Source organism: Myxocyprinus asiaticus, chromosome 44 (assembly GCF_019703515.2).
Source record: "Myxocyprinus asiaticus isolate MX2 ecotype Aquarium Trade chromosome 44, UBuf_Myxa_2, whole genome shotgun sequence".
Taxonomy (NCBI): domain Eukaryota; kingdom Metazoa; phylum Chordata; class Actinopteri; order Cypriniformes; family Catostomidae; genus Myxocyprinus; species Myxocyprinus asiaticus.
The window spans coordinates 35,396,420-35,417,376 of NC_059387.1; the positions used below are offsets into that span (position 1 = coordinate 35,396,420).

The 20,957-nt window shown below is 39.5% G+C and overlaps 1 protein-coding gene across 1 annotated transcript in view; it reads right to left on the minus strand.

Annotated features, from left to right (window-relative positions):
- Window positions 1–1,630: 1,630 nt before the first annotated feature.
- The window catches only part of LOC127434629 (GTP-binding protein Rheb-like), a 22,105-nt gene continuing 2,778 nt past the window's right edge, over window positions 1,631–20,957 (minus strand). The window contains exons 2-8 of the mRNA XM_051687501.1: window positions 16,662–16,733; window positions 12,183–12,250; window positions 9,948–10,030; window positions 9,007–9,063; window positions 7,204–7,251; window positions 3,445–3,526; window positions 1,631–2,432 (exon numbers count right to left, since the gene is read on the minus strand). Coding sequence (XP_051543461.1) covers window positions 2,340–2,432; window positions 3,445–3,526; window positions 7,204–7,251; window positions 9,007–9,063; window positions 9,948–10,030; window positions 12,183–12,250; window positions 16,662–16,733 — 503 coding nt within the window. The 3' untranslated portion in view covers window positions 1,631–2,339. The remainder of the gene's footprint in view (window positions 2,433–3,444; window positions 3,527–7,203; window positions 7,252–9,006; window positions 9,064–9,947; window positions 10,031–12,182; window positions 12,251–16,661; window positions 16,734–20,957) is intronic.

Consider the following 20,957-nt stretch of genomic DNA (forward strand, 5'->3'; position numbering starts at 1 on the left):
GCTCTGGAAAAAGACAGTGTGGTTGTTTCAAGGAGCACAATACGACGATACTTGAACAAAAATGAGCTGCATGGTCGAGTTGCCAGAAAGAAGCCTTTACTGCGCCAATGCCACAAAAAAGCCCGGTTACAATATGCCCGACAACACCTTGACACGCCTCACAGCTTCTGGCACACTGTAACTTGGAGTGACAAGACCAAAATAGAGCTTTATGGTCACAACCATAAGCGCTATGTTCGGAGACGGGTCAACAAGGCCTATAGTGAAAAGAATACCATCCCACTGTGAAGCATGGTGGTGGCTCACTGATGTTTTGGGGGTGTGTGAGCTCTAAAGGCACGGGGAATCTTGTGGAAATTGATGGCAAGATGAATGCAGCATGTTATCAGAAAATACTGGCAGACATTCTTCTGCATGAAAGCTGCGCATGGGACGCTCTTGGACTTTCCAGCATGACAATGACCCTAAGCACAAGGCCAAGCTGACCTTCCAGTTGGTTACAGCAGAAAAAGGTGAAGGTTCTGGAGTGGCCATCACAGTCTCCTGACCTTAATATCATCGAGCCACTCTGGGGAGATCTCAAAGGTGCGGTTCATGCAAGACGACCAAAGACTTTGCATGACCTGGAGGCATTTTGCCAAGACAAATGGGCAGCTATACCACCTGCAAGAATTTGGGGCCTCATAGACAACTATTACAAAAGACTGCACGCTGTCATTGATGCTAAAGGGGGCAATACACAGTATTAAGAACTAAGGGTATGCAGACTTTTGAACAGGGGTCATTTCATTTTTTTCTTTGTTGTCATGTTTTGTTTTATGATTGTGCCATTCTGTTATAACCTACAGTTGAATATGAATCCCATAAGAAATAAAAGAAATGTGTTTTGCCTGCTCACTCATGTTTTCTTTAAAAATGGTACATATATTACCAATTCTCCAAGGGTATGCAAACTTTTGAGCACAACTGTGTGTGTATATATATATATATATATATATATATATATATATTTATATATTTTAATATTATTTAATATTTATTAATTATTCCAATCATTTCTTAAAATTTAGGGGGTTATCTGTAAAATGAGACATTTTTTATTAAATTAGTCCACTGTATGTGTGAACAGGGAGCTTTTAAATTCGAGTGTTAAATTTCAGACGGCAGCCCAAAAATCCTACGTACACAAAATATTTTACGCTTAAGATTTACACATTTCGATTTAAAAAATATACATCAAATTGAATTATTTAATGTTTAACAAAATTAAATAGATAAAAAAAATGTTTAGCTTTTTTTTTTTAATTTTATTTTATTAAAGATTACTCAAGTCAATCTGATTGAAACTTATGAAATTGAAACGTGTAAATCATATTTAATAAAATTGTTAGTATAAAAATGGCCAAAAAACTTATATGATTAAGATGATAAAAATATCTGAATGTCTTAATTCACTTTTACTCTTTTTTTTTTCTTCTTATAAATATTCTTTTGAAATGATCTTGTTTTAGGATGTTTAGACAAAGAAAACAAGACAATGATGCTTATTAAGAATATAATTGTTTTGCATTAATTATAGATCCAACTGTTATTAAACTGATTTAAAAATCATGGCAAAAGACTCCAGTGATAGTGAAACAAAATGCTGCGTTTAATGATTTTACAATCAAAAAAAGTTCAACAACATTCAGTACAGAATGAATGAATGCTGCAACTTTATTGGCCTTAATTACTGTTTTAAGAAACACAATATACAAACTGGTCAGGGTTTGGGACAGAGAGGTAGAAAATAGATGCATGAAAACAAAAAGCTGAAGACGCTGAGAGGATGTGGGTAATTCATGTAATATATGTCACAGAACGCTTTTCTTCCAAAATAATAATAATAATAATAATAATAATAATAAAAAATAAAATAAATCACACTCGACTGAACAAGTTAAAATAAAAGTGAAATGAAGTATAAAAGGTTTAAAAAGAAAAAGCCAACATTTCTATGGAGGAAAACAGGCATTGAGCCACTTCAAGTAGAGGGATATCCCAGTGTCCAGTGCTGTGGTGCGGGCGGGGCCGGGCAGGTTGTGGTGGGCATTTGTAAACAGACTTTTCTAGCAAACATTTCATACAAAGTTTATTTAACCCTGTTCAAATCATGTCATCTCAAAGCCAACGTTCTTTTTAACCATAAAATTGACCAAATAACTAATCACAGCTGCTTAGTTAACCACAAACACCTGGTAGAAACAAGCATGCTTGCTAGAAATGTTTGTGCTGGTTCTCCGGTGGGCGGGACAGGCTGTGGGAGAGGGGCGGGGTCAGAGCTGGAGGGACGGGGTTATCTACATCACGGAGCAGGGCGTCCGACCCTGTGGAGCGCCACCGTCCATCTTCTCTGCTTCCAGGATTACCCTCTTAAACACCTCGACAGCAGTCTGAAACAAAACGGATTCATTTATCAACATGAAATCAATAGCATCCTATTTAATTTCTTGAAACATGTTGTTCCTGGTCTCATTATCTGGGCTTCCATCCATGCATTTTTATGCAAATTTTGGGATACAAAGTGAGTAAATCATTCTCACGTGAGACCAAATTTTGCACTATGCGACAAAAAAAGTCTATGATAAGTCACTGGCTGGTAAATGTTCACAGATTCGAGTCATTAATATGCGCTCATTTACAGAACTGCCGATTTTCTTAAAGAGACAGTACCAGTTTTTAGCATGTGTTCTACAAAGCAATATTAATACTCAGAAATTAAGCAATAAACATGAAACAAAATATAATATATGCAATATAAGATCACATTTATGTAATACATTGATATGTACATTTTTTAAATCTAAAATGTGAGCAAATAAAATATAATTTGTAAAATTTATATTTTTCATAATGTACCAAGTTAGAAGGTCCCCTACATAACAGCATTAGCTGGTAGAAAATGTCTTCTATATGCAAGCAAAATGGACAGTAAATACAGCCATTAGCCTATTTTGCTAGCCTTATATGTTTAATTGCATTTCTTTATTTGCATTCAGCATTGATTTTCCCTGCTGTCCTCGTGACCCAATCAGGACAGACATGCGACCCACTTTTTGCATTGCCTAATCAATGCTTTACTCATCTGCCACAATAATGTAATACATTTTAATTATCTGAATTATTATATTATTTATTTATAATTATGTAATCATTACATATGCACAATTATTTTTATATGGGGGCAATTCTCTTTATTGGATGTCTGTAAAATATTTCATACAGGAAAGTCTGGAGGGTCAAAATGTTCCAGAATAATTCATTTCAGAAAGACTTTATACTGGAAAAGCTTTGAGACTCATGACGTCTGTAGAGGCAGCGCTTCCTCGAAGACAGAAAGACAGAAGAATGGAGACTAGAGACTAACGGAAGAGTAGTAGTATCAGGAGGAAGACGTCTCATTACCTGATTCTCTTTCGCCGAAGACTCCATGAACGCTGCATTCCACGATTCTGCCAACGCTTTACCCTCTTCACAACTGATAACACTGAGAGAGAAAAGCAGAGATGCAATAGAAGTCAGACAGTAGTGTAGATTGTTTCCCAAGTTTGTGAGCATGTAATTCCTGTTCTTTTTGCTCTATCTTCCTGCAAAAATTCTTATTTCATTGATCTGAAATGTAGGTGGCGCTCTAAGGCAGCTGAGCACTAATGCATGTGCTCGTCCATAGACATCAAGTGTATATTTCGAGTGCATAGACCTTCCTCACTGTTTCTTTGAATATCTCGGCTTCTGAGTCGAATAGAAGCTCAATCTAGGTGTCGTTAGAAAGGTCAGATCCTCAGCTTTGCAGTTACTTACAACATTTCATCATCAACAGTTGAGAACATATTTTGCAGATGATTTATCATGCTTTATCTACTGGACTGCATATTTTGTTCTGAACTTCTGAGACATAACATTGGATTATTTAGGCTCATTTTAAAGAAAACAACCTAAAGTAAGAATTGATATTGAGTTTGTGGCTATTTGGGGTTTACAGAAGCAGTGATAAGGGCACACATGAGACGTTTGTATGTGACGTCTTACAGAGACCATGAATGTCTTTCACTTCATGATACTTTTGATAAACATTCAAACTATGATGCTAGGACATCCAAATAAACTACACATTCACATTCCTGAGAATGACAGCTTTCATTTGATATATGACATGCCTATTTAAGTGCTGTGTGAAAAACGTTTTATTTCTACATCTTTACCAAAAGGTGGTGCTCTTTTGCGACAAGAAGCATTATTTTTTGTAAAAAGTGCAAAAGTGATGGTATTCGGTGAAAAGTTCAGATTCTAAGTTTTTATATGATACCTCATATGCCTGACTTGTGGATCCGGGGACTCTTATTTTGTAATCCTAAACTTATTACACACTCCTGGCCATGGCCAGAGTTGAAGAGGATTAATAACGGACACAATCTTACAGACTATTTTTATGGCGTTTTTTTGTTGTTGTCCTTTTTTGAGCTTGACAGGTGTGGTCTTTATTACCTGTCATTGTTTGGAAAAGAGCAACGTGAAAAAAAGACATGCATGTGATTGCTTATATCTCTGGCTGGAGTATCAGTGTTTGAAACAGTGATACTAGAATACCGCAGTCACCTCTTATGTCAATAACCACATGATGTTCCCTAGAGAGAGCACTGCGAGCCACATTTCAAGAGCTCTACACTATAAAACAGAGCAAGGCATAGGGTGTTATATTAACTTCAGTCAGTATGTTCAGTCAGATATTGCTTGAAGCAGTGACGGAAGAGTTTACTGATGTCCTGCGGTGCGGTTTATATTTGCGAACGGAAAGAGAGGCAGACAGTTCGAGCTGCTATATAAAGGACTATTGACAGAAATCTAATGTAGATATTGAACACACACACATGCACTCGCACACACACACCCCCACCCGCATACACACACACTTGCACTTTTAATCATACATGCTTACTATAGAATTTATTTTGCATCTATTTTGTGTACTGCTGATGAAGAAAAGCAATAAAGCTTGACAAATGTCACACTGAGTTTGTTTTTAGTCAAAGAGGCAATAAAGATTATATGAAACATCTATATGATGATAAATAAGGTTTTCTTTGATGAGATTTTTAAATGTAAATGTCGCGACTGAAAGCAAAGCATAAAACAAACCTCTTCTCAATCCCATTTCCTGTTTATTCTCTGCTCCAACGACTAATGTCTGAAATATTAACCTATAAAGACTTTAAAAAATTTGCATCACGAGTGACTCCAGCCAGGTCTCCTAAGCAACCAAATTGACCCGCTTGCTAGGGAGGGTAGAGTCACATGGGGTAACCTCCTCGTGGTCGCTATAATGTGGTTCTCGCTCTCGGTGGGGTGCGTGGCGAGTTGTGCGTGGATGCCGCGGAGAATAGCGTGAAGCCTCCACACGCGCTAAAGTGCTCAACAAGTCACGTGATAAGATGCGCGGATTGACGGTCTCAGACGCGGAGGCAACTGAGATTCGTCCTCCGCCACCCGGATTGAGGCGAGTCACTACGCCTGCTTCCTGCAGAGCATTCTGCTTCTTACCAGTGAACACAGATTGTGGTTTTGTTTATTATAGGCCCGTCAGGATTATTAAATAATCGTCTGATCGCGGTTATTTGAGACAACTGCGATTATTGTGCACTTCAAATCCCAATCACATTTTACTGCCCAAATAAGGGAATTTTAAGCGAATATATAAACTGCATCAATGGCACGAGTGTCACTGAGCTGCACCGCGGACGTCAACCAGAGCAGCTCCTGTCCGGAAGAGCGCGTGAAGCACTTCTGAAGCGCTCTGATGCGTGCGCCGTCAGCAGAGACTCGTGCCAAACTCCCGCGAAAATATAAACGATCAAACTCTGGTTTCATAGTCAAACTCCGGTTTCTCTTTAAATGATTGTGTAATGTGTTCCCGGTCATAGCAGGTTCATACATGCAGAGTTAATGACACGCAGTGACACAGGAGGAGATGCATGCTTACTGTATTTCTGTGGAGTGATAAAATGATGAAACGAAATCTCAAAGGTTTTACTTCATGACAAATAAAGGCTCATGAGTTTTAATCAAAGAGCATTAAAATAATGTGTGGAAGTGAAGAAATTAGGACAGAAATATTTCACTACTGCATAATGTAATATTATATTCATATGTTATTATTTTATAAAAAACATAAGAGTTCCAAAAACAAGTGTAAATGTAAAATTGACCAAAAAGAGAAACATATTCTAAGTATTTAGAAACATTTTGATATTTAAAATATGACTTCATGACATTCATACATCTTTAAAGCCTCAAAAGGAAGTCATATATCCCTGTTTTATTATTTGATTAATTATATTGAAGTTAAATATGTGAAAATGACTTCTTAAGGTGTGTAAAGCACACATGCACCTACAGAAATATGACAATTGTCAAAGCCCTAAAACAGACAATGTCATAATCGCAATTGTCAGCCAAATGTAATAATCGTGACAGCCCTACTTTATTATCATTTATTTTATAATGTTCCGCTGCTTTCAAACTGTTGACTTCTTTTCAACTAGAGTATACGCAATTAATCATCACATTTATGTTTAATATTTTTTTGATTTAAGAACTGTGAAAAAGGTAAAACAAATAGTTTCAAGTTTCTTCATCAAAAATGAACACTTCCTCACACACACATATTTTACCCAAAATCTAGATGCTTATCAAAATAAAGTTCATGAACATACTATGTTTGAACAACCCACACACACACACAAACATATACACACTCACACACAGACATGAGAGATGTTGTACTCCGGTTCCCAGCGTTCAGAGTTCAAAGGTTACATTGAGACAGGAGTTTCAGGAATTGTGGGAGATGAATTCTCACGCTGCTCATATGAACAGACGCCATCAAAACTAATAAAGTCACACTAAAGTTTGGTGCCATTTAATCTGCCTCCAATTACACTTTACAGATCTATAAACCGTCACAACTTTTACACCCTAAATCCCTCAGAAGTTAATTAATCGGTAAAACCGATATATTGGTTTATTGCTAGTTTACACATCTAATTCAATGTAATCGAATTAAGTTTCATCACCATTTCAGTACATTATAATCCTCGTGATTCCTGCGAGTCACATATTTGCATCAATGCAGTGCTCTTAATAAATAAACGTGCTTGTGTCACGTACCGTTCCATGTGGAGATCTTTCTTATTGCCCACCAGCATTATGGGTAGTCTAAAAGAGGAGAAAAGGGACATTCTTATGTTACATCTGAACATTTATAACAGATTTGACAAATGAAACATAGACTTAGAAAATAGAAAGTTTGACTTTTTCAGCTTTTATAATTGACTGTTGTGGCGGAATGATACGCCCCTTCGGTTCATCATCATTGCCCCGCCTCTTAGGGCCGCCCTTCAGCCAGGCTCACGACAGGAGTTGGGCAGGAGAGCGAGAAGAGGTGCATAATTAATAAGCCTCGTTCTGACAACATGTGATGTGTCTTTAAAACGCAGAGCGCACCTCCTCTTGGGGAGTCGGCTTCAAATCTCCATGAGTGCACACACTGGCATCCTCGCATGCCCAGGACCAGAGCTGGGAGGGTTTGGACGAGTGGATGCGCCGCCGGACCCGCTCCTCGGACCCCCGGACGGATTAAATGAGTCGCCGGGGGAGAACAGCACACGTCGCGGCCGACGGGCTAGAGGCCGGGCTGCCTTCCCCTCTCACCTGCCGCAGGTCTGTGAAGTCAGGCCACCAAGGACGTCGCTGCCCCTTGTGCCGTGGACCCTGGAGGGGAGCGTGTGCGGCCGATGGACACAACTCATGCCTGGGCCATTCCATGGACACTACCCCGCCCTTCATGGAGCCCCGTCTCACCGCGAGGATGCCAGATTCCCCCCTGAACAATTTATTTTCCCTTTTATGGACATTTTACTTTTATTATTATTTCCAATAAATGCCTCTCCGAGGCTTGACGCCACACCCACTGCATCTGTCTCTTGCTCACCCCGCCACACCATTTATTATTGAAGTCAACATGAAATCAAAATTGACCTTATATACTTTCTTAATACACATTGCTGTTTTTATTGGGAACGATTTATCGGTGCATGTTATTCCACAAAACATCTTCATAATCTTGCTCCACCTCTGTAACAACTTTCCTTCTCGGCTGACATCATCAAGCCCTCTTATTTCTAAATTTACACCATCCGATCAATGTCTCATGGATAAAACCAAGTCTCACCCTTTTTGTCCTCTTTGAATATCCTGCTTCACCTTGAAATGTCACACTAGGGAAGTAAAATGGGTGGCGAACACCGTTTCACATTGACTTTAAAGATCACCATTTATGGTTTTTCAAATATGACCTTTCATGTAGTGTGTTATATAGCTGTTTGTGAATGTAAAAAAGTCTGCAGAGTTTCAAAAATCAAAGTGCAGGACAAATGGAGTTATTGACTCCCAAAAGAAAGAACCGATTCTGAACACCTGAAACGAGTCGTTAGTAATTCCAGACTTACTTCCTGTACTAACCTACGTAATTTGGTAACAAAAAACCCCGCCTCTGGTCTTCATTGGCTGCTCATGAACAGCTTTGACCCGCCCTCTAACACTACACTAAGCGGTAGACCAATCACAACAGACTGGGACATCTGACCAATCAGAGCAGAGTATGCTCTCTGAAAGGAGGAGTTTAGAATGAATCCTTTAGAACGAGTCGTTTGAGACACTGGGGGAAAAAGGTAATGCTGCAATTTAAATTATGAGCAAATGAAAGTGTTTTTTGACCTTGAATGCATGTAAATCTATTATATGAGACCTTTAAATAAAATTAGGTACGTTTAAAAACCATCATAGGTGCTCTTTAAAATCCCAATAGCACCTTAGCTATCAAAACAACTTTATCCTCTTGATTCCAGTCAGTCTCCCTCAATTACTGAGCTTTGCAAATGATGAATAAAAAGAATAAACAGAAATACTTACTGTACTTTTCCCACCATATCCAACAACTTTTCATGGATAACTTTTACTACTTCAAAACTGCAAAGAAAAGAGAGACAATTTCAGGATTCTGAAATCATCAGTAACAGGTGATGATTAATACAAGGCAGCTTGATTTCAAACTTTTCATTTCATTTATTATTTATTTGAACTAAATGAAAATGAAACTGAAAAAATAAAAAGTGCAATCAGATTAAATTGTGTTGTTCAACAAACCTCAACCAACACGCCACACAGCAAACATAGGCTATGCACAAAAACTAGTATGCCAAACAATAAATAAGTACAGTCGTGTAAATTTGTTTGTCAAGAATGAGCACGTCCACCTTTTCTGGCTTGAGCACGTAGCATCCGTGTTACCTCGCACAATTCACCAATAGTTGAACCTGATGCGAGTATGCAGCTGGATGCATCTCCAACTCACGCTGAAGGTGTCTATGTTTCATGTCAATTTCTCTAAATTTGCGACACATTCGGGTGCAGTTTGGGTGCGTGCGAGTCGCTAAAATACGGGGCAAACCACGTCCCGCCTCGTACAGTTGTTGCCATCAACTAAATGTAACGTCTTCTGAAAGTGCACGTTCACAGTCAATTTGATATGTCGATAAAGAACATCTGGCTTTCAATGCATTCATTTAGGTTTATTTATGAGTCGCAAACTTAGTTAGGCGACTTTATGTAGGAATTCTATTCGTTTGGCTATTGATATAGGAACTATTTTCATTAAGTAAGTTTCTTTCGTAATGTTTATCCATGTTTTATTCATAAACTCTTTTTATGACAGATATCTGATGGGGGTGATCAGAACGAATTTCGATTTTAATCTTCACATTCCGCAGTGATGTATCAAAGCAATCTGTCACTTAATGTCTTCTCAGTCAATAGTTTCACAATTCTGATGAAAAACAATTTAATGCACCCACCTTTTATTTGACGTGACTGAATACACCAAAATGTAACCGTTGATATCTATGGAGTACGTCTGTGGGAAAATTGAGTATTCATCCTGCAAAAACAATTAATCAAACTTTAGAATCAGTTGAAACATTTGTATCTTTGATCTATTGTACTTATTTGTTTTACTGCTTGTCATTTGTTTATTTTATTACTAGCTATTTCCTTAAATAATAGAAAAGCTTAAAGCAATATTTACTTAATTGCGAAACACATGATGGTTACATGTAAGGCTGTAACGATTACTTGATTTAATCCGATCACTCAATTAAAAAAATCCCTTGATTATAAAATTGACGAATCGACAAATCGAAAATAAGGAATAAGTGATGCAGTCCACAGACGAGGGTCCGAACACATAACGAGGCGTCAGATGCGTAACAGCAATTCACTTTAGATTTGAAAAACAATGCAGTTGTCTAACGACCTGAAAAAACATAACATCACTTCATGCAATAGCACTTGAAAAGATGGCAAAAAAAACACTCATTCAAACATTCATAGTGTATGTTGGAAAAAGTATGTGAACCCCTAGGGTAACAATGTCAACAAAAGCCAATTAGAGTCAGAAGTTTGGAGATTGGAGGTGTGGGTTAGAGCTACTTTGACTTATAATCATTTTGAGTTTGCTATTCACAAGAAGCATCTGCTGACGTGGACCATGCCTTGCAAAAAAAAAAAAAAAGAAAAAAAGAAGAGATTTCAGAAGACATACGATCAAGAAATGTTGCTTTGCATAAAGCTGGAAAGGGTTACAGAGTTATCCGGAAGAGCTTAGACATTCATCTGTTCACACTCTCATAAATGGAGATGATTTAGTACTATAGGTACTCTCTCTAGAAGTGGCCGTCCAGCCAAGATGACTCAAAGGGCACACCGCAGAATGCTCAATGAGGTAGTAAAGAACCCTAGAGTGACAGCTAAAGATTTGAAGGAATCATTGGAACTGGTTAACATCTCTGTTCATGAGTCTACTACATGGAAATCATTAAACAGGTATGGTGTTCATGGCAGGACATCACGAAGGAAGCCGCTGCTTTCCAACAAAAGCATTCAGGGTTCACTTACATTTTCCACAGCACTATGAATATTTAATGGGATGTGTTCAATAAAGACATGAAATATTATAATTGTTTGTGTGTTGTTAGCTTAAGCCGAGTTATTTCCACAAATATAACATTCACGCGCATGATACATTGTTTCCTGCGATTGTTGCTGTGTAAATACATTTATGCAGCTGCGGCTTCCGTGTAAAGGCGGAGTAAAGACAGGCAGCCCACGTTAAGTATTTGGTGAGTCAGGTCCACATCAGAAACTTTCAGAACCGTTGAGAAATAGCAGTTATTAACGACAATAATAGGCTACTATGAATAGGTAAAAAATAAATAGAGGAAGTAGGCCTACTGCAAAGACTGAAAGAGGGAAACGGACTTAGTCCAAACGACGACAGAAAAACCTCATGTAAATAACTACTGTAAAATGTGTGGCTTATACACATATGGGAGGCTAGTTCAGTAAAATACAGGCATATTAATATTATTTTTACAAACAAACATCTCATACGAAGTGATGCACAAACAAATATAAAACAGCAATTAAAAAAAAATAATAATAAAAAAAAAAAAAAAAAAAAAAAAGTGTTAGTAATAAGAGATTAATAAATCGCCCTAAATATGGAAATATGCAAGCAAGCCTAGTTAACAATCATTAATATACTACATTGTCATCATATGACCTCACTACTTTATGGCATCCAGTTATCATCTCGAAACTTAATACGGTTTATTTGCATTTCTTATCTAATTTTGTGTCAAAATGTATTATTCATTGTCAGTCCAATCAAACAATGTGTTAAAAAAAAAAAATTAAATGTTGTTAAAATATTAAAATATTGTAGTCGACTACAAACTGCCTTCTGCCTTCCGCCTTCCATAAAGAAAAACATTAGTGTCCAACTCCACATCTAATTTAAAGAAACATGCTATTCATATTCACTTAGATTAGTTAAAAGTGGAGGTGTAGCACTTCAGATAAGATAATAAATCACATATCACATGAATGTCCTCCTATTGTGCCTTACCTTAATAAATATGTACTCTAAAAGTATTCTGAATACTTCACTGAATATATTTAAGAGTGTTCAGCCCAGAATACTTTCTTAATCCGCCCATTCATGTGTACTGCAGTACACTAATCGCTCTCACCTGTCCAGCTGTGTCCACTAGCTGCAGGTGATACTCCTGACCGTTCACTGTGATCGTTTTAGTAAATGCTGCAGAAGAAGAACAGAGAACAAATGAGAAGAGACAGAGACACGCAGAAAGACAATAAGCGAGTGAGTCTGCAGCTACAATCAATACACCAACATTAACTCCACACTGATAATGTTACACATGAATACAATGGCATATGCATAAGTACGCTATACAACAGAGTAAAAAGAAACATTTTAAACAATACTTACTCAAAATTCATTAAAACAAATATTTGAAAATATAGCATCCACAGAATATGATATATATTAGAACTGACACATGGGGAACAAACATTTCAATTTATCTGCCAATCGGGCACAGTTATGGGTCGATGCAGATCTCAAAACAATCAAATATCGGCCGATCAATCGGCTTCACCTTTTATGCAGCTTTTAAAAATCAAAGCTACATCCAAACAGCTCTTTCCGGTGGAGGAAGCTTGGTGTGTAACTAACATCATTAATCAAGCCTGACGACTCATTGAGAGCAAATCACACCCTCACAAAACGAAAGCTTAATTAGCTAGTAAAATTAGTAGTTTAGAAGTGGCCATTGATCATCTCTTTTGAAGACACTTCTCAGCAAAACCCGGACTGCCAGATTAAAATCAAACCACATTATCCATCATGTCAGTGCAAACCCGTATGAACACAAAACGACAGGCTGTCAAGCTCCACAAAAAAAAAAAAAAAAAAAAACACATAAAAGCCCTTTACATTTTTAATAAAACTAGTTTATATGAATCATGAATGTGTGTGAGGACTACACTCACATTTAAGTCATTATTCACTGAAAATCTTCACCTCCACTGCAACTCTCAAATCTCATTTACGCTTGGATATGTTCAAATATTGCGCAACTTGTTGCACCATATCTGAATGGAATTAAATTTAAGAGCAATGGCGGACGGGAAGATTTGAAGTTTTTAGTCATATATTTCTATGGTGTATATTTTTAGCTTTTTCAGCCTCAGTCACCAATATGTAAAACAGCATTCTGGACATTCTGCTAAACATCTCCTTTTCTTATCCATCATCTTATCCAGTCCTGAGCACACTGTATACTTTACAGACAGTTGCGGCCGTTACAAACTGCCCGTTTAAGAACCTCCTATCCCGAAGACAATGTGTGGCCTACTTAGAACACTTCCTCAAAGTCACAGTGACCTTGTAAGACGCAGTTCATGCGCTGGTTTGTGCTGCATGTAAACTGGTGCATGAATGCAGCATCACTCCATCTGTAATGCGCAGGAAATCTGCTGATGAAGCGCATGCACATTACTGTCACATGCATACTACTGCCTGCCATTCACGTAGCTCAGAATAAAACAAGACATAAATACACTTGGATTTCCTCCAGAGTTTACAACAGATCTGTCACACAACTGCAGCTAAACAATGACAATAAAGCGAACGAGTGTTTACTTTTGCATCACACGCTCTCTCACATGTGCACGCGCGCTCACACACACACACGCACGCGCTCTCACACACGCTCTTTCACATACTCACACACACACACTCTCTCTCTCTCTCTCACACACACACGCACACACTCTCTCTCTCTCTCACACACGCGCGCTCTCTCTCTCTCTCTCACACATACACACTCGCTCTCTCGCGTGCACACGCTCACTCTCTCTCGCACGCACATGCGCGCTCTCTCTCTCACACACACGCTCTCACACACACGCGCTCTCTCGCACGCACACGCGCTCTCTCTCTCTCTCTCTCTCACACACACGCTCTCGCTCACGCACGCGCACTCTCTCACGCATGCACGCACGCGCGCTCGTAAACCATTTATCTTTATTGTGCAATACTATTTATTACAAAAACCTCTGTTGTGAATGTGTATCTTTAAAGGAATATTCCAGGTTCAATACAAGTTCAGCTCAATCGACAGCATTTGTGGCATAATGTTGATTACCACAAAAATTTGTAAAATAGTCTATAACTTTCCACAGATGTGGTTAGTAAGTGATTTTATGATAGTAAAATCATGTTAACACACATATTGTTTATGTCTTGTGTCTATACTTTTGAAACAGTGAGTATTTTAATGTTTACAGATTGACCCCATTGACTTGGGAAATGTCCCACTGTAGCAGCAATTTGTTTATTTTATTAATTTAATATTTATAAATAAATATACAAGGGATGAGTCAAAATATTTTTTCCATAGTAATCAACATACAAACGTTGTCGATTGAACAACTTGAACCTGGAAGATTCCTTTAAATTCATATTAGGCCCGTTCACACCTATGGTCCCGGTACTTTACCCTCAGTAACTTTCTAAATGAGAACTCTTAAGAGGAACGGCAAACCCGAGGAGAATTTTACCCTCTTGCTTTTGCACTCGTAGTAACGTCATCTTGTAACGACCATTCCTCTTGTGACGTTGTTTGCATGTGCGATTCCATAGCAACAAAAAAATCAACAACACCGACGGAGGACGCTGGGATCGGAGCTAAACTTTTGTTAGGACTGTTTTATAGGAACTTTAGCTGTACCGGAAAAAGTGAGCAGCTGCCTTATCAGTTAATAATTTAAACGAGCACTTTTGGATGAAGCACCTTATCTCATCCTACCTTAATCCATTCTTATACAGCCTCCGAAGGCAGCATTTACCAGTTTTCGGACGCAGCTTGTGTATTGAGGTTATAGTTTAAACTGGGCGCGTGAGGCGTGCGTTCGGTGTCCCTGAAGCCGGAGTGAGAGATGAGATGTCGAAAGCGCTCTTAAACCACGCAGCACAACATGCTGAAAATGCACTAGAAACCTATTTATCAACACCAGAACCATTTCTTTTCCCCCCAATTTGGAATGCCCAATTCCCAATGCGCTCTAAGTCCTCGTGGTGGCGTAATGACTCGCCTCAATCCGGGTGGTGGAGGACGAATCTCAGTTGCCTCCGTGTCTCAGACAGTCAATCCATGCATCTTATCACGTGGCTTGTTGAGCGCGTTACTGCGGAGACATAGCGCATGAGGAGGCTTCACGCTATTCTCCGCAGCATCTATGCACAACTCAACCAGGCCAATTTGGTTGCTTAGGAGACCTGGCTGGAGTCACTCAGCACACCCTGGATTTGAACTCGCGACTCCAGGTGTGGTAGTTAGCGTCAATACTCGCTGAGCTACCCAGGCCCCCCACCAAGGCCATTTCTGACCATCTAAGTGAGATTGTTAATTGCCTCCCGGGTGGAGTGACCTCATCCCGTCAGTCCGTGGTCCGGTCTGCATTGGCGCCCCCCCAGCTGGTGGTGCCCTAGGTGACCGCCTAGTTCGCCTATGACAACAAACGGCCATGATTATGACTCCGCATAATTTACTGTACTGAAATACTCACTCATTGACTTTAAAAGATTGATGCAAGTTACCACACAGTAACAGGCACACAATACTTCCCTCTTGTAAACTAGATTTAAAGACAGTTTAGTGTATAATAATGTTCAATCACACACACACACATGTGAAATGGGCGATTCTCTTTGGATAGTTTGTTATATGTTATTTCTGTTAAGCGAACTGTAAAATTAGTGCAATCCTCTCAGTAGCAGGCTAGCAGCTAGTTTGTTTACTAATGGTGGCTGCCGACTCCTCTCCTTTCACAATGCTTTGTGTCATAGGTTTTTGACCAATCACAGGCTGCAGCACCTCCCACAGTCCCTATACGCCCTCAAAAGTACCTACCCCACAGTAGGAGCTAAAATTGTCCCCTAAAATGGCTTCAAGCATCTATAGTTCCTCAGGTGCGAAAACAACAAAAAGCACTAGTCCCGGGGTCTGGGTAGCTCAGTGGTAAAGACACTGGTTCCCACCCATGGAGTTCGCTAGTTTGAATCCCAGGGTGTGCTGAGTGACTCCAGCCGGGTCTCCTAAGCAACCAAATTGGCCCGGTTGCTAGGGAGGGTAGAGTCACATGGGGTAACCTCCTCGTGGTCGCTATGTGGTTCTCACTCTCGGTGGGGTGCATGGCGAGTTGTGCGTGGATGCCACGGTGGATGGCGTGAAGCCTCCACACATGCTACGTCTCCGCGGTAACGCGCTCAACAAGCCACGTGATAAGATGCGCGGATTGACGGTCTCAGACGCGGAGGCAGCTGAGATTCGTCCTCCGCCACCCGGATTGAGGTGAGTCACTACGCCACCACGAGGACTTAAAGCACATTGGGCATTCCAAATTGGGAGAAAAAGGGAGAAAATCCCCAAAAAGCACTAGTCCCGGGGAAAAGTACTTCAAACGGGCTTTAGTACCGCCAGTGGGAAAGGGCCTATTATCATATGAACAACCATTCAGTGTCAATCAGCCAACCAGCACGCATATCGAAATTATTTTGCGAACAATTAAAGAAACCAAACATCATGGAAACTTCATTTCCCAATTTAGATTCCCAACCTTGCATATGTTTAAAATGCACTTACTGTTTTCAATAGTTGGGTCATAGGAGTCAACAAACTGGCCTTCCACAAACTGTATCGTCAAGGAGGATTTCCCTGAAACAGAAACACAATGACATTAAAGGAGTGTCAAAGTGTGAACAACAAATTATTTACATTTATTTGCGTGTCAAGCTCTGTGTAAAGAGTGTACATTTTAAGTGACATGCTATTCATTTGTGATGTTTATGCATGCTTAATTAAAATTGGTTTTAAAAAAAATCCTTCTTATAAAACCAGAAAGTTCTACACAGGTTTCAAGAGATTCGCCCTTAAAATGCACGTTATAAGTTTCTCTGTGTGAATGCATTTTGAATACACAGTTTTTGCCAGGTTCCCATTCAAAAGAGCATTTGCAATGAAACTGCCATAGTGATAGTAGTGCAGGACACACACACACACACACACACACACACACACACACACACACACACACACACCAAGTGTGTGGGCAGATTTGCCCTGCAGCCTGTTGCTATAACAACGGCTAGTTCCTCTCTGCATCCAGCGTTTGTAAATGTGAGGCCTCATTCACACGGAAAAGCCCACAGGAACACTGCGACATTCCGGAATGAGCGTTTAGCTCTTTGACTTTTTTTTTTTTTATTTCAAACCAACACACAGATTCCAAACAGAACATCCAAACAGCAAAGATGAGAGATGGAGACTGAAATGAAAATAACGTGTATTTGTGGGAGGTCGGCACTATTTAAAACGTAACCCACTTTAAAACACTACAGTGTGCAAGCGAAACACTTTGAGTTGTTCATTACAACCTTTTCCTGATTTTAAAGTCTACATGAAATTTAAAATCAACTTTTTAATTCTGTAATGTCACATATTTGAGTGAAACAGGATATTCAACGATTGGAGGGGAGGGGTTGAAAAATTAAAACTTGGAACTTATTTTACACAAGTATGTGAATGCAAATTCTTTCATCAACAAAAGCTTTATTGTGTGCGTCGTGCTCCAAGATGTGTCAGAGTGCAGTTTATAATTCTACGCAACGGCTCAGGGATATATAGAATATTAATGATATAATCAAGATAATTTTGCTTATGATGTAAAATTGCCCAATATCGTGAATATCGCGATGATGTGCATTCTTTTGGCCATTAAGTTTCATAAAGAGCACATCAGTAGACTAATTTCACGATCCTTCAGGGCTGCACAATTAATCAAAATAACATCAAAATGGCGAGTTGGTCATACATGATTATTAATCCACTAAAGGCTGTGATTGAAAGATAAACACGGTCTGTGTGTGATTCAGAACGAACCAGTGACGCGCTGATCTGGTTGCTAGTCACATGGGTTAACCTCCTCGTGGTTGCTATAATGTGGTTCTCGCTCTCGGTGGGGCGCGTGGTGCGTGGATGTCGCGGAGAATAGCGTGAAGCCTCCACACGTGCTACGTCTCCACAGTAACGCGCTCAACAAGTCACGTGATAAGATGCGCGGATTGATGGTCTCAGACACGGAGGCAACTGAGGTTCGTCCTCCGCCACCCAGATTGAGGCGAGTCATTACGCCACCATGAGGACTTAAGAGCGCATTGGGAATTGGGCAGTCCAAATTGGGGAGAAAATGGGAGGAAAAAAACGTCTTGAAAGTTTCGTGCTGGAAAACGTACAGTACTTGAAACGCCTGGATTTTCATTCAGTGATGCCTATATGAACCCTACAGTGAACATTAACATAAACGTTTTTTTATGGTCAGTTTTCTCAGTCAGCTCAACTACCGTCATGGCAGCGCAGCAGTTTGAAAAGAAACTATAGTTAGTTAAATGACCATTCACTTTTATTGCATGTTGTTTCCATACATTGAAATGTCATACGGGTTTGGAACAACATGAGTAAATGACAGAATTTCCATTTTTGGATGAACTATTAAGAATGTAAACTGGGTCAATTCTGATTTCCATGTTGACTCTAAAACCCTCAACATCTACTGAATCATTAGGCCACTTTGGAGTCGTTTATTCAAACCATTAGCCATCCCAGAAGCCTCGTTTCAAACCAGACTTCCCTCCGTTTTAATGGAAGCGCATCGAATTTCCAGCATCCTCATGAGCTCTATAAATAGACACTGAAACAAGAGCAAACTCATCAGGAGTGAACATATAGTTCCGATCACCCGCTGAATGACCTCAAACACACAGCACAGATGTGGGAGGATGATGTCAGTCAGTGACCATTGATGTGGACATGTACAGATCCTTAATGTACACATGAGATGGAAACAGGCCTCCCACGCTAAGCGCTGATGTTTGTAATGAGTGCAGAAATACTGTACTTACACTGGACATTCAAACATGAAGCCATGAGTTCACTGACTCATTCTGTCATCATTTACTCACCCTCAGGTCATTCCAAACACGCAAGACTTGCTTTCTTGACGTTGTGAAGAATTTTCAGGCAGCTTTTTTTCCATACAATGAAAGTTTATAACTACAGAGCCCGTTAGAAGACAGGGAGGAAATGTTTTACATTCTCTCGCAATTGCTTTTTCTATCCCATACGGAAATTAACCATGTAATTCAACTATGACATTTGTAGTAAAACCACTGTAACTACAATATTTACCATGATTTTACTAGAGTAATCATAACTGAACCATGATATATTATAGAAAAGCTGTAGTAATAATACATGAAAATCAAAACTATGGTAGAAACTAAATCAATAATTCTGCAAAAATAAAAAACAAAATGCTACCTACAGTTTTACTACAGTAACACCATGGATAATTTGTGGTACAAGTATAGTTTTTTTTTTCTCCCCAATTTGAAATGCCCAATTCCCAATGCGCTCTAGGTCCCCGTGGTGGCGTAGTGACTCGCCTCAACGAATCTCAGTTGCCTCCACGTCTGAGACCGTCAATCTGCGCATCTTATCACGTGGCTTGTTGAGCGCGTTACCGCGGAGACGTAGCGCGTGTGGAGGCTTCACACTATTCTCCGTGGCATCCACGCACAACTCACCACACACCCCACCGAGAGCGAGAACCACATTATAGCGACCACGAGGAGGTTACCCCATGTGACTCTACCCTCCCTAGCAACCGGGCCAATTTGGTTGCTTAGGAGACCTGGCTGGAGTCACTCAGCACGCCCTGGATTCAAACTCATGACTCCAGGGTTGGTAGTCAGCGTCAGTACTCACTGAGTTACCCAGGCTATCTATTTTTTGTTCAACAGAAAAAAAGTCTGGTTTGGAACTACATGATGGTGAGAAAAGGATGACTGAATTTTCATTTGGATGAATTATTCCTTTAATGATCTTCTAATCAATAGGAAACTGATCGCTAGTGGAAATTATTGAAAATACAGAGTTTCATATTTGCTTATTGTTGCAATGCACACATCAAACTCTCAGGCGTTTATTAGCATGCACTAGTAATGGTTATGGCATTGCCATATTCACAGCTCCAAGCCAGAAATGTCTCGTTGAACACAAAACTGACAGCTGAATCAAGTTACACTCAACAAACCAAATGGCTAAAATATAAGGGTCTTCATCGACGGGTTCACATGCATTCACAAGTTCACATGCATCTGCCATATTGACGCCTGAACTGAACCTTATAAGATCTGACAGCTTCATTAAAGCATTACTGAATCAAATAAACACACAATTATTTATCTTTAGGTTGCGTTTGAGGGCTTTATTTCTCTAAACATGTTCCATACAGATAAGACAGATGCATTGGTATAAATCATCAGGTTTTCCACTTTTAACACCATAACATACACAGATATCTGGGTAAAATCTGCCCGAGTCAGGTCTCTTGCTATTGCTTAAGTCATTACTACAGCAATCAATGTAAATATCCTGGAAATTAACAACACTGTCTGAACAAACAGATCTCATTTCATCAAATCAATGAGAGTGTGGACGACATTGTCCAAAAAACTAGCTTTTGAAAAACAAATCAGAATCGGGTGCAGTGTGAACAACGCTTCTGCCCGCTGTGCGTACTATGATTTCATGAAGGCAACAGTTTCCAAAGGCTAAAGTGAACTCATGTGTGTCCTGATGTGATGTTGGCATGTTCTCTCAACTGTGATTGGCCATTTGTACACATCAGTTAGTGTGGATTAGCAAACCAGTGCGTAACTACTTCTGCTGATACAAAGAAATCGACAAAATCAGTATCCAACTCAAGTAGGCTTGTGGGAAACTGACATTTTGAGTCCAAACACACTCGGTCCTACCATCTTTGAGCCTTAAAAGGATAGTTCACCCAAAATTTCTGTCATCATTTACTCACTCTCATGT